A 15,451-nucleotide genomic window follows, 5' to 3' on the forward strand; every position below is an offset into this window, starting at 1 on the left:
AATAATACGAGAGACCAATTTACTTTTTTGCTAAATAGTATGCATGTTTTTATAAAGTATTTATCATTAGTCAACATTGTAATAATAACCATGTTAGAGTCAGTTATTAGTTTACCTTCATATGATATAAGAAAGTATCTTGTGGTTACCATGAGATTTGAGGCAGGATTGTTACTTCTGATTAAAAGGAAGAAAATGGAAGAAAATATTTGCAAATTATATGTCTGATAAGAAGTTAACATAAAAAATAAAGACTCAAAACAACTGAATAGAAAGAAATAACCCAATTTTAAAAATGGGCAAATAACTTGAATAGATATTTCTCAAAAGAAGATATACAAATGGCCAACAGATATGTGAAAAAAAAAATTCAACATCACTAATCATTGGAGAAGGCAAATTGAAACCACAGTGAGGTTATCACCTCATGCCTATTAAATGGCTTTTATTAAAAGGAAGAAAGATAAGTGTTGGTGAAGATTTGGAGAAAAGGGAATTTGTACATTGTTGGTAGGAATGTCAATTGGTACAGCCATTATGGAAAATACTGAAGAAGGAAATAGCAGAGGATGTAAACAGGTGGAAGAATATACCGTGGGTATATTCTGCTCGTGGGTCAGCAGAATCAACATTGTTAAAATGTCTATACTACCCAAAGTGATCTACAGAGTCAATGCAATCCCTATTAAAATATCATCATTTTTCACAGATATAGAAAAAATAATTTTATGCTTCGTATGGAACTAGAGAAGACCTTGTACAGCAAAAGCAATCCTAGGCAATAAAAAAAAAAATGGGAGGCATCAATTTACCAGACTTCAAACTATACTATAAGGCTATAGCAATTAAAACAGATTTGTACTGGCACAAGAGCAGGGTCATTGACCAGTGGAACAGAACAGAGAACCCATATATAAAACCATCCTCATATAGCCATCTAATCTTTGACAAAGCAGACAAAAACATACACTGCAGAAAGAATCCTTATTCAATAAACGGTGCTGGGAAAACTGTATAGCTACATGTAGAAGACTGAAACAGGATCCACACCTTTCACCTCTTACAAAAATCAACTCACGCTGGGTAACAGACTTGAACCTTAGGTGTGAAACTATTAGAATTCTAGAGGAAAACATTGGAAATACTCTTCTAGACATTGGCCTAGGCAAAGAATTTATGAAGAAGACCCCAAAGGCAATCACAGCAGCAACAAAAATAAATAAATGGGACCTCATCAAATTAAAAAGCTTCTGCACAGCCAAAGAAACTCTCAAGAGAGCAAACAGACAACCCACAGAATGGGAGAAAATTTTCTCAAGCTACACATCTGATAAAGGACTGATAACTAGAATCTATTTAGAACTCAGGAAAATCAGCAAGGAAAAATCAAACAACCCTATCAAAAAGTGGGCAAAGGACATGAACAGAAACTTTCCAAAAGAAGACAGAATAAAGGCAAACAAAAATATGAAAAAATGCTCAACATCTCTAATCATCAGGGAAATGCAAATCAAAACCATAATGAGATATCACTTATCTCTACTGAGAATGGCCCTTATTAACAAGTCCCAAAACAATAAATGTTGGCATTGATGTGGAGAGATAGGAACACTCCTACATTGCTGGTGAAACTCTAAACTAGTTCAACCTCTGTAGAAAGCAATCTGGAGATACCTTAAAGTGATGCAAGTTGATCTATCATTTGATCCAGCAATCCCATTACTGGGCATCTACCCAAAAGAACAAAAGTCACTCTATGAAAAAGACATCTGCACTTGAATGTTTATAGTACCACAATTCACAATTGCAAAGATGTGGAAACAACCCAAGTGCCGATCAATACCTGAGTGGATTAATAAAATGTGGTATATGTATACTATGGAGTACTATTCAGCTATAAGAAACGACGGTGATTATAGCACCTCTTGTATTTTCCTGGCTAGAGCTGGAACCATTCTATTAAGTGTAGTATCCCAAGAATGGAAAAACAAGCACCTCATGTACTCACCACCAAATTGGTATTAACTGAGCAACACCTAAAGGGACATATAGGAGTAACATTTATCGGGTGTTGGGCGGGGTGTGGGGGGTGGGTTTATACATACATAATGAATGAGATGCTCACCAACTGGGGGATAGACATGCTTGAAGCTCTGACTCGACTGGGGAGAGGGGACAAGGGCAATATACATAACCTGAACATTTGTATCCCCACAATGTGCTGGGGAAAAAAATCAAGAGTTCCATCTTTTCCTATGAAAAAAAAAAAAGAAAATATTATGGAGGTTCCTTAAGAAACTAAAAATAAAACTATCATATGAACCACAAATCCCATTTCTGGGTATGTATACAAAGGAATTGAAATCAGTATGTCAAAGAGATATCTACACTCTCATTCATTGTAGCATTATTCATAATAGCCAAGATACGGAATTAACCTAACTGTCCATCGGTGGATGAATGGATAAAGAAAATGTGGTATACATACACAACAGAATACTATTCAGCCTTTAAAAAGAAGGAAATTCGGTCATTTTTGACAACATGGAAGAACTTGGAGAACATTATGCTAAGTGAAATAATCAAGGCACAGGAAGACAAATACTGAATGACCTCACCTATATGTGGGGTCTGAAAAGGTTAAACTCATAGAAGTGGAGAGGAGAATGGTGGTTACCAGAGGCTGAGCAGGGGGCAGTCGGGAGCAGGGGAAGGGAACGGGGAGTTGCTGGGCAAAGGGTGCAAAGTTTCAGATAGGTGGAATTAGAGTTGAGATCTATTGCACAGCAAGGTGACTACAGTCAATAGTAAATATTACATATTTCAAAATAATTAACAGTGAAGACTTCAAATGTCTTACATAAAAAAGATAGATAATGAGGTGATGGATATATTGATTTAATTATTTTCCATTGTATACATATATCTAATGGCACATTGCACCCCACAGATGTGTATAATTATGATTTGTCAGTTAAAAATAAAATTAATAAAAAGAAATGTTAAAAGTGTGAAGGCAGAGGAGAATGGATCTTAGTGAGAAAAAAATGCGACTGGTGTAAGAAGATTTCCACATATATATTTAGGGCTGCCTGCTTATTCAAATGATTTGGATGAATTAATCAATTTCTAAAAAATTTACCAGCTAATTGAATCTAATGCATGTTTTGGCGACTTTTTTCTCCCCAAAATTCGACTATGAGCATCCAAGTATAGTATTTAGCATTATGCAGAAATGGCTGAATGTTTTTTCCAGCCTTATATTGCATAACATCTATTTCTTTTTCTCATTTGCATTCTTCAATCCGCTCAGTTAATTTAGCCTCTTTGCAAGCGTGTGAAATTTTTCAGGCCATAATTGCAGGATGGATTATGTGAGAATGATGAAGTATTTACCAAATTCTCTTCCAACCATCCATTGTTCCATTCTGTCTAGATTTAGTGATGCTAAAAATTATTATTATTAATTATGTTGACTAGCATCAGCAAAGGACTTACATGGTGAGATAATAGTGATAACTACCCTGCAGTGTACACCTCTTTATGGCAGCTGCTTTGCCTATATTATCTATCCTGTGAAGTAAGCATTGTGATTTCACATCTACCGTTGAGTACTTGTAGCTCAGAAAAGTTAATTAATTATCCAAAGTCACACAGCTTTTAAGTGGCTGAAGCTAGGATCCCGACTCAGATTTATCTGACTCCAACGCCCATGGTCTTTGATTGTACACATTGCCACCTATTTTATCTGAGTTCTTGTGGATACACCTCAATTCTAGTGAATTATCTCAAAGGGTGCAAGAGGTTCACATGAAGAAAGCTATCGCACCAATATTTTTCCAGGAGACTTTTTTGAGATGTAAAGTGGGAAGTCTTGAGATACAGAGATGCTTCCTCATCCTGTACATGAAAGGAGGCAGTGTGGCTCAGCTCCGCTTCAAACATTCCACTGTAGCTGACACCTGTCCCTCACTTCCTCCCACACCATGAGCTTCTGCCTTCTAGTTGCGTTTACCCTCGGGATTATGTGATCCCAGTTATGGACTGCAATTGCCAGGCAGTGAAGCTTACAAATTCATCACTAGTTTATACCAATTCACTAAAATATATTTTACTCTTTTCTGTTGGTTGTACCCGAGACAAATGGTTACTTTAATGCCATTTCACTATCTTAAAATAGAAGAAATGTATTAGAATATCAGCAAAATGTGTTTCATTGCCACCTGGGCTATTACAATTTTGGACAAGTCACTAAAAATTCTGCTTCAGTCCCTACATGTCAAATATGAAAATAACAATTTTCCTCCTCTAGCTGAACAACATGGCTGTGTAAGAACTGACTCAAAGGATTAGGAATGCCTTCAGTGGAGGTTTAAAGGAATAAGTGAACATAGACCATTCTGCTCAGAATGTGTAGCATCTGGGGTCCCATCTCTGTAAACAATTTGAATGGAAAAAAATGTATTAAAAAATTCATGAGCATGAGAGGTATGGTGATTTATGTAGGAGGACAATACTAGGTAGAGAAGATGGACTTAGGTAATATTGCAGTGTCCAATCAGAACATTTGAAGATTCTCTGAAGTACCCAGTCATCTTCTTTCCTGTTATAGACACTGTTCCCAGCTGATTTCATATTTCCTACTTGGAGAAAAAGTAGGAAATATGTCATTATTTTAAAACCATGTTCTTCACAATATGTTTTATTGAAACAATATAGGCTTTCTTGCTTCTGCAGTTCCTTAATAACATACATAATGATGCTTCTGTCAATGGGGGCTTCCAATGACCCTCTCGAAGGTTGTTACTGTCCTGCCTTGACAAATGACCACATACAGGAAAATATGAATGGTAGTTTTTTTTCTGGTCACTTTAAATTTACCAGTCATTAACACAAACCTATAAGATCTCATCTTCCAACCATGTATTCCCTTGAACTATCCAGGCCATGTCACCAAATTCTGAGAATGAGATCTCTTTCAGTGTCCACGAACCTCTTCTTTACACCCACGACCACCAGCAAGGAGAATAGGCCATGAGCCTGTGGTCAAGCAAGAAGAGAGGTCCCTTCTCAAGGAACATCCACAACTGTCCAGTTAAAGGGAGAGCACAATGTCACCACATTGATGGCCATGAGAGGACACCAACTAGGACTGCTTGACATGTGGTACAGAGCTTGTGAAGGGAAGGATATCCACCTTGGATGCCAGCAGTGCAGTTTATGGGGTAAGGATCATGCAGTCACCCTCCAGTGCTGTGCCCAGGAGGCTGTGTGTGGTGACAAAAGGGGTGGATAAGAGCCCATGTAGGGGCCACAGCAACTTGACTCACACCAAACAGTCGGCCATGGACCTTCAGTAGCCCAGAGCCCTGAAGTGGTCCATGTCCCCACATGGATATGAGTCACTCAGTACCAGCACATCAGCCCCATTTGGGAGGGTTAATTAGGTAAATCCCAGGAAAATAACAAGGGCTGAGCAATGGGTGCTGGCACAAGTGCAGAGATTTCTTGGCCATCTCAATCCTGCATGCCAGGTAGAGGGTCAGAGAGTGCAGGAAAGGAAGAAATGTGGCCATGACCCAGGTAGGACTCAGGCAGCGCTTGGCGCCCAACCCCAAGATGGCACTGCTAGTGCTGCCTAGGACCAGCCACAGAAGGGGTACTCAGAAAATTTCAAGGTAGGCACTTCCGGAGACCAGGATCCACATAAAATCAGGTCTGGGTTCCATCCACGCAGTACTGGTGAGCCATCCTGGTCACTGGAGGAGGATTTAGGAACTTGGGAGGAAGGTGCCCCCAAGCAAGGGGTCTCCATTGCCTGACCCTAACGAGGATACTGCGGGCCAAGTCCAGCAGTCCCATAGGGCCAGCACCAAATCCCCCTGACTGGGTAAGCAGGTGGATGCTCACCAGGACAGGCTAGGAGGCAGCATTCTCAATGGTGACAGGACGCCACCACTTTTAGCTCTCACCTCCACTTTTAATCTTCCTACCACCTCAGGAGAGAGAGTATGGGAAGGAAAGACTATACAATGTGTACAGGAAACTATTCATGTAACGAAGAGATAGGGTTCTTATTTGCCAAGTTCTTTTTTTGATCACATGAGGGCTTGCAGGTGAACCCTGAAAATGCCAGCCTTCCCCTTCTGCATTCTCTGACCCCTCCATGTAGGATGAGCAGATGGTCTGAGAATCCCTGGACTCGTGCCTGTGGGGCCATCCCATTGCTCAGCCCTCGTTATTTTCCTGGGATTTACCTTTACAGAGCGTTATATCTTAGGGCCCCACAGCATGTACTTGGTGAACTATAATACAATGAGATTATTTTCCTTAAGAAACCCTAAATTGCTGCTTTAATGTCACTCCTTAAAAGTCCTAGCCCAGTTACCTTTTAATACTAGATTTGTAAAAACGAATTAGAATTTTTATTACATGGGAGGATGCTAATTTTCTATGAACTTGTATTAACTGTTAAGATGTGTTTCAGAAATAAAGGATAGAGGTAGAAATTAAGGACCTTTTCAACATAATTTCACTTTTATTGACAAGAAAACATAAAACCGAATTCTTTGACAGTTACATGCGTTACAATTTCCTCCCAGTTTGTGGCTTTGCTTTTCTTTCTGTTCATGGTGTCTTTGATGAACATAAGATTTATAAATTTTAATTTAATCAAAATATATCAATCTTTTGCTTTATATCCTGCACTTCTATTTATTAAAAAATAAATCATTCCTCTAGCCTGGGCAACAAAGCGAGACCCTGTCTTTACAAAAAAAGTTTTTAAAAATTAGCTGGGAGTGGTGGTGCATGCCTGTAGTCCTAGCTACTGGGGAGACTGAGCCAAGAGAATCATTTGAGCTCAGGAGTGTGAGGTTGCAGTGAGCTTTGATTGTGCCACTGCACTCCAGCCTGGGAGACAGAGCAAGACCCCATTTCCTAAAAAGGAAAACAATTATTCCTACTCTGAGACCATAGGAAATTATCCTATATCCTCTTATATATATGCACATACAAACACACATATATGTTTTTAAAGATTTGGCTTTTAACATGGAAGTAATTATTCTTGCTAGAATTGAATTTGTAATTGATATGAGGTAGGGATTAATTTCAGATTTTTTTTTTAATATCCTATACATAACCATTTTCTAAATGCAATTTTATTGAACAGCCCCTTGTTTCCCCCATTGACTTGCAGCACACACTCTGTCCTATGTCAGTCTTTTGTTTGACATACAGGTCTGCTGCTGGGTTGTCATGCTGACCCTTTGATCTATGCTTCCACCAACATCATAATGTCACAATTACTATAACTTTGTAATACGTCCCGATTCTGGCAAAGATGTTTCTCCATTCTTCTCATTGAGGAGATGTATTGTGGGCATGCGCTCTGGAGCTATATATTAGGGTTACATCTTCGACAGTGACACTTGAGCAAGTTACTTAACTTCTCTGCGACCGTTTATCATCTGCAAGATGGGATGGAAATAATGGAACCTACGTTTGTAGGCCTTTGCAATTGTATACATTAATAAGTTTAAAGCACTGAGAACAGTTCCTGGCACAGAGTAAGGACTACATACTTGTTTGCTACAATATAGGTCATTGTGATGATGATGATGATGATATAGGAGTATCTTCACTATAACTTTTTGTTAGCTCTTCTGCATGAATTTTAGAATCTGTTTAACAAATTCTGTGAAAACACTGTTCTGATTTCTTTGACATTGTATTGAAACTATAAAATAATGGGAATTGAAATCATTAGGATATTAAGTCTCCCTCTGCATGAACATTTTATGTTTTTCCATTTATTTAGGTAATATCTTTCAAAAAAGTGTTTAATTTCCTAAATAAAGCGTTATACTTCTGTTGGATTTACTCCTTGGTATGTTATATTTCTGTCTGTGTGGTTTTTTTTTTTTCTTTGTTTTTTCTGACACGGTATCACTCTGTTGTTCCCAGACTAGAGTGCAGTGGCGTCATCATAGCTCACTACAACCTCAAACTCCTGAGCTCAAGTGATCCTCCCACTTTTTCTTCCCAGAGTGCTAGGATAACAGGTGTGAGCCACCATACCCAGACCTTTTCTTTTTGGTTGAATTCCTGGGCTAGAGGAATCCTGCCCATGCCTCTCAAGTAGCTGGAACTATAGGCATGTGCTACCACACCCAGCTAAGTTTCTTTTTCTGTTTTTTGTAGAGATGGAGTTTCACTACATTGTTCAAGCTACTATCCTGGCCTCAAGCAATCCTCCCCACTCAGCCTTCCAGAGTGGTTGGATTACAGGCGTCAGCTACCAAGCCAGGGTTTAGGTTTCTCTCGATGATGTTGTATCACACAAAATGCATTTTCTATTATTTATTATTATCTTATAGAAATTCAACTGACATGTTTACTGATCTTGTATCTATAAATCTTGCTAACTTCTAAATTCTTTAAGGTGTTCTATAAAGAACATCTTGCATGTAAAATGTTAGAATTTTATATCTTCCTTTACAAACCTTACATCTTATATCCATTTTTATTTGGAAGCATTATTGTTATATAATTATCATTATTTACACCAGGAGCAATGCAGAATAAAAATGGGGATAGTGAGCATAGTTGCCTTGTTCTCATTTCAGCTGGAGCCATCTATTGTTTCAGTATTTTTGAGTATAATATACACTATCAATTTGCTATTTATTTTTATAGATACTCTTTTTTAAAGTAAGTAACTTCAATTAGTTCCCAAGAGTTCTTTCTATCATAAATTATGTAAAATTTATCAAATTGTTTTTCTACATAGCAGATCTTATATTGAGAAAATCATATATGGCTTTTCTCCTTTAATCTGTAATGGAGTGAATTTCATTAATAAATTAATCTGTAATGGAGATTTTTTTCTGTTGACTCAATCTTGTATTCCTAGAATAAACCCATCTTGGTCATGATGTACACATTGTTAACATTTTTATACATCGTTAATATTATTGCTAGGTTTTTACATCATTGTTTACTAGTGAAATTAGCCTGTGATGTTTCTTTCTTATGTTTTGTTCTTCTCAGGTTTTGCTGACAAGTTTATGCTAGTTTCAATAAGAATTTGGGCAGTTTAGTTATTTGTCTTTGTTCTGAAAGATTTTATTGAGAATTTTAATTGTTTAATTACCTATTCCTTAAATACAAGGTAAAAAAAAACACATATAAACCTTCATCTGGGATTGATATTTTCCTTGTGGAAAGGCTATTAATTACTAATTGTATGTATCACTTAGATTTGCAATTTCTTCTTGAGAAAGTTTAATTTATTTTCATCTTTGTAGAAAATTTCTCATTTCATTTCAATTTCCAAATCAATTGGCATATGTTGTTTCTGATATCCTCTTATGTTTTTTTAATCTCATCTCCATCTGTTCCTGTGGTCCAATTTTATTCCTAATATTGTTTGCTATTTATTTTTACTGTCCATATTTTTTTCTTGATTAGTCTTTATGGAGATTTTGTTTTAAACAACAAAATTTGGCTGTATCGGTCTGTTTATTAGATCTTTATTTTCCATTTCATTAACTTCCGCTAGAATTTCATTAATGTTTCTTCCCTTCTAGTTTTCTTAGCTTATTCTTTGGTTCTTTCTCCATCTTCCTTAGATAAATACTATTGTCATTTCATCTTTTTTTCATTTCTAATATAAACATTTAAATCTATAAATTTTCCTCTAAATACTACTATAGCTGTATCTCAAATTTTGATATGCAATAATTTAATCATCATTTTGTAATTTATATTTTAAGTTTTGTCTATGATCCATAGATTATTTAGAAGTTTAAATTTTATTTATTTACTTAAATTTTTTATTTTATTTTTAAGTTTCAAATATGTTATGCAGTTGTTTGTTATATCTGTTAATTATTTATAATTTAATTGCAGAATGGTAACAGAAAATTAATTGCAGAAAATTATATTTGACACTGAATCTCTGAAATCTTTTTGATACCTGCTTTATCACCTAATAATGGTCCATTTTTGTAAATGTTGTATGTGCTTAAAAAGAATATATTTCCAGTTATGTTATATATACATTAGATCATGCTTAAAAATCTTGATCAAATGTATATATAGCCTATGATGTTATATTTTATACATACCCATTAGATAAAGCTTATTAATTGTGTTGTTCAATTCTATGGACTTCACTTTTTTTTCTTGATTTATTAATCCTTGGAAGAGCTATATTAAAATCTCCTAATGTGCCATGTTAATTTCCATCTGAAATTTTATCACCATTAGCTTTTTTAAAATAGTTTTAAAGTTATGTCATTAGAAACATAAGTTTAGAATTGTTATACATCTCTGGCAATATGCTTTTTAAAATATGTTTATGTGTTTATTTATTTGATGTGGTTAGTTTAGTCATACTGGTTTTTCTTTTGTTAGTGTTTAATATATATTTTTCTATTTTATTTTTACTTTCAATCTTTTTTTTAATAAATGTCTCTTTTAACAAAGTATGGCTTATATTAATATTTTACCTATATTTTTACTTATATTTTAGTTTTATTACTTATATTTTTCCAGTTCAAAAATCTTTGTCTTTTAGCCAGAGGTTTTAGACTGCTTACATCGAAAGTGGTTATTGACACATATGGATGCATATCTATCTTCTACTTTAGTGTTTTATTTTTCTTACTTTCCCTCATTATTTTTATATCTTTGTTCCCTTCTTCCTTGTCTCTTTTGGATTGAGTTTGTTTGTTTGCTTGTTTATTTTTCTCTCCATTCCATTTCTCTCTACTAGATTGGAAGCTACATATTGTTTGCATTTTTATTTGGCCATCCTCAAAACTTCTACATGCACATCTAATGTCATTAATACCTTTTTATGCCCCATATGAGATATTCTGTCATCATTTTCCTCTTCATAAATTACATCATGTAGAAAAAATACTTGGTAGTTTTTTTTTTTTTTTTTTTTTTTTTTTTTTTTTTTTTTTGAAACTAAATGCATTTTAATAGAAAACAAAATACAAAATAACTCTTCTCAGAAAACAGAAATATTTAATCCTTTTTCCACAAATTAGAACTTCCTTTATGGTCAGAGCGTAGTTTGATATGCGTGCGAGCATACTTACGATCGTCCCACCAAGTGTTCGCTAGACTGGAACTGCAGTGCAGGAGGCGGGAGCAGATCACCGCAGCAGAGAAGGATGACAAAAAAGCTACACCGCTGAATGGTCATTTGGAAATTCCACATTTTTCTAATATTATCTTGTGACTTTTACTCCAAATTATTCTTTATCATAATCTTTCGAGGGGAGAGAATTACTAATGGAAGTGCAGCCATGAGAAGAACTGTCTTTCCCACCATCACTGCAAGAGCCCAAGAGCCCAAGTTTTCTCAATCAAACCCACCCACCCACTTCCAGGAACACGTCAACTGGGGTGACCAATCTGTCACCCAAAATTTCCCTTTCTCCCAATACACTGTGCTACCAAATTCTCTGAATTCCCTGAACCTCAAAATTCCAAGTATCGAAGCCAGTGCCAGGAGTCAAACCTGAAAGATAAAAGCAGAGAAGGTCCCCTCTGCCAGTGCTAGGTTTCCTCTTCTCAATAATAATAATAATTATAATTATAATAACAATAATAAAAAAATCCTGGTTCTCTGTAATTGCGGAAAAGGAAAGACTTTTCGCCAGGATCATCCCCTCCCCTTTCCTAGTTCCTGTCCCCACATCCCTCCACCAGTAAGGACTTCCCTTCTGCCTGAGGGCTGGACCCCAGGTGACACCTCTGCCACATTGCTTCTCCTGAGAGTGCTCTGCAACCACCCTCTGACCACACCCGGCCCTGGGTGGGGCGGAAGGGAAAAGCGAGACAGAGACAGGAAGGTGCTTGCACGTGCAAGAGCACAGCAGGGTCTTGGCGAAAACCAGTGATCGGCCTCTGGAGCATCCTAATTCGTGATCTCGTGTCCACTCATCACTGCCTCGCCTCTGCCCCAACCCCAACCCTGGCCTTCCATGTTGGGGGGCTGAGAGAAGAGGGGCCTGTCTGGGATGAGGGCCCAGGAGGGAGGGGAGGAGGGGGGCTCTTTCACAGTCAGTCAGTGATTCAATCTCAGCTTGTGGAAGGACTGCAACGGGAGGCCTTCCCCCACTGCCCCAGTCCATTCCAACAAAGAAAAGAATTAATGTTCCTGATTTTCTTGTGTGATTCCAGTCACCAGAAGAAGGTTGCAGGCCATGAACTGCACACTCAGGACGTTGCTCATCTGCCCGGTGTACACGCCCACGAGCTCGCTGGAGGAGCCGTCGGCAGGCGCGCTGCAGTAAGTGTTCCTGATGTCCCAGACGCGCACCGAGTTGTCCATGGAGGCAGAGGCGACCAAGCCACTGTCCGGACTGAAGGTGAGGCTGGTGATATTGTCTGTGTGGCCTCTCAGTTCTTTATAAAGGGTCCCAGAGGCCAAGTCCCACAGCTTCAACCGCTGGTCCTCGCCCGCGGACGCCAGGTACTTACCGTTGGGGGAGAAGGCAAGGGAGAGCACAGGGCCACGGTGGCCGGTGAAGAGCCTCACCGAGTTCCCCTGCTGGGCGCTCCACAGCCGGACGGTCTTGTCGGTTGAGCCGGTAGCTAAGTAGTTTGAATTCGGGTGGAATTTGACACAGTCCACATCTGCCAGGTGTCCTGCATATATCCTCAGCGGGTACGTCCGATCAAAGGACCACAGCCTGGCGGTGCGGTCGTGGGACCCGCTGGCGAAGTACAGACTGTACGGGCTGATGTCCAGGTCCCACACAGGATAGGCATGTCCTTGGTACAGCACAGTGTTGGTGAAACTCCCCAGGTCCCAGTATCGGATGGACATGTCTTCAGAACAAGAGAGCAACCCTGAGCTGTCTGCAAGGAACCTCGTGCTGTACACTGGTCCACAATGTCCCCGCAGTATCTTCATCTCTGCGCCTGCATTATCCTCCTCATCATCCTCCTCTTCCAGAACATCACAAGCCAAGTGGATGCGGGACACGTCTACTTGATGGGGCTCTGATTTTAACTTCTTGGATCGTAAACTCCAAAGTTTTATACAAGAGTTGTCAAACCCAGCAGCAAGCAGCTTGCTGTCAGGGGAGATTTCTGCAGTGTTCAACAGTTGCTCTGTGTTATAGAAGGCATAGAAGCAGATGGTAGTGAGGGAGGGAGGCCCGTCCTTGACACGCTTAATGCTCTCCTGCAAGACCTCCAGGGCAGCCTCGTTCTGCAGAATAGGGCTGGGCATATCAGGGGGCTCTAAGCCGTTGCTCTCATTGCGAGAGGAGCTGCCACTAGCATAGAGCTGGTAGTCTGTTCTCTTGGCAGGCTGCACATCAAGATGGATATGTAAGGTCAGGACTTTGCAGAGGGCAGTATTGTTGTCACTTTGGAGGTAGCGGATAAGGTAGTTGTAGCTGTCTTCTTGGAGGCGGACCACGTACTTGTTATCTAGGAATGCTCGGAGCTTGAAGTTAGACAGGACGTCCTGGATGGTCTGGGTAGTCTGCAGCTGCTCGATGACGTCCTTCTGGCTGGCGTTCTGCAGAAACATTCCATGGAAGCGGCTGTAAAAACTTTCCACTGTGCTCTTCGGACTATTCTGGACCAGGTTGAGATGGAGGTAGACAAAGAGAGGATAGAGGAGAGGCATCACTTCGTGGCTATGCTGGGAATCAGAATCAGTGAGAAAATTCCTCAGTCGTCCAAACTGTACTTCATATTGCTGGGGTTCTGCCTGGCAAGGGGCTGCAGACACTATGTTGGCACAACCAGATTCTGATTGAACTGTGAGATTCGCCGCCATCTCCTCAGCAGTCTGTGACAGCCGTAGTCCTTGCTTCAGGGGACCGTCTGAGTCCATGTATTGCCGGCGTTTGAGGTAGCAGGACACTGCCATCTGAATCTGCTCGGTGCGCACTCGTTTCATGACTGAACATCCCAGGCGGCTCCGGCTGCCCCCGCCGCCCCCGCCGCCCCCCGCTCGCTTCCGCCGCTGCCGTCGCTGCCGGAGGGCCTCGCTCCCACGGCCGGCTCAGCCGGGCCCCCGAGCCCCGCGCCCCGCCGCCCCCGCGGCGGCTCTGGGCGGCAGCCCCATGACTGACTGACACCGAACGGACCGCGGGCTGCGCGCCTACTTGGTAGTTTTTATGGGCTGAATTGTGTCTGTCAAAATGATATGTCGAAGACCTAACCACCAATATCTCAGAATGTGACCTTATTTGGAAATAGGGTTATTACAGATGAAATTAGTTAAGATATGGCCATAATGTAGTAGGATAAGTCCTTATCCAATATTACTGGTGTACTCACAGGAAGAAGAAAAGCAGAGATACAGACACAAGCAGGGAGAACACCTGTGCTAATGGAGTTAGAGATGGACGTTCTGCCGATTTGGCAGGGATTGCTGGCAAACAATCAGGAGCCAGGAAGACGCAAGGAGCGATTCTCTCCTACAGGTTTCAGATAGAGCATAGTCCCCTTAACACCTAGAATGTAGACTTCTACCCTCCAAAACTGTAAGACAATACATTTGTGTGGTTTAAGCCACAGAGACGGTGGTGTTTTGCTGCAGCAGCCCTAGGAAAAGAATACATTTGCCAAGTATCTCAGTTATTGCACGTTTGAAGTTCTTTTTTATTCCCTTATTTTGGAAAGATAGTTTTACTCAGTATTTTACTGAGTATAGAATTATGTGCACTGCTATGTTTCTCATATTTAAGCTGTGGTCCCCCTATCTTCTGACTTCCACTGTTGATTAGCTTCCTCTTAGTCTAATTAATATTAGATTTAAAGAAGTCCATATTTTTCATCTGTGTCCATTTCAGTCCTTCTCTTTATTCTTGTATTCCTAAGTGTCACTGTGATGTGGCTAGAGTTGAATCTCTTTTAATTCATTCAGCTTAGAATTCATCCAGCTTTCTGAAAATGAGGGCTCATGTCTACATCAATTCTGAGGAATTCTCATCAAGTATCTCCACTCTCCTCATCTATCTTGTATCTCCTTCTGGAATTTCAACTAGATCTATCTCAGACCTTCTCTGGAGCCAGAAGACCCTGGTTCCAGGCTTTAATTCCAGGATGGCATTTGTGCTTTGGTGTTACTTGATCTCACTCATGTAGCTCTTCCTTCCTTGTCACTTTTGATGCCATCTATGTAATTTCCTTTGCTCTGTTTCCAGCCCACTTTTCTCCCTTCAGCTCTAACTTCTTGATTAGCACATCTAATGAGTTTCTATTATATAATATTATTTATTTATTTTTCTGAGTGTCTCATGGGCTTCATTTTCAAATCTATCCTGTCAATTTTGTCAATCTGTGGTTTCTTTGTCATATTTTAAGATCATCTTCCATTTCTCTAAATATACTAAACCTATTATTTTCATATTTAGGGTTTGTATTCTTTCTAATGACTGTCATTTATTAATTTAATAAA

The 15,451-nt window shown here is 39.4% G+C and overlaps 1 protein-coding gene across 1 annotated transcript; it reads right to left on the minus strand.

Moving 5' to 3' along the window:
• Positions 1-10,949: 10,949 nt before the first annotated feature.
• On the minus strand, positions 10,950-14,151 carry LOC142871951 (TAF5-like RNA polymerase II p300/CBP-associated factor-associated factor 65 kDa subunit 5L). The gene has a single exon (XM_076005265.1). The coding sequence runs from the start codon at positions 13,943-13,945 to the stop codon at positions 12,176-12,178; it is 1,770 nt and encodes a 589-aa protein (XP_075861380.1). The 5' UTR covers positions 13,946-14,151; the 3' UTR covers positions 10,950-12,175.
• Between the last annotated feature and the right edge of the window lie 1,300 nt (positions 14,152-15,451).

This window comes from Microcebus murinus, chromosome 7 (assembly GCF_040939455.1).
Source record: "Microcebus murinus isolate Inina chromosome 7, M.murinus_Inina_mat1.0, whole genome shotgun sequence".
Taxonomy (NCBI): Eukaryota; Metazoa; Chordata; class Mammalia; order Primates; family Cheirogaleidae; genus Microcebus; species Microcebus murinus.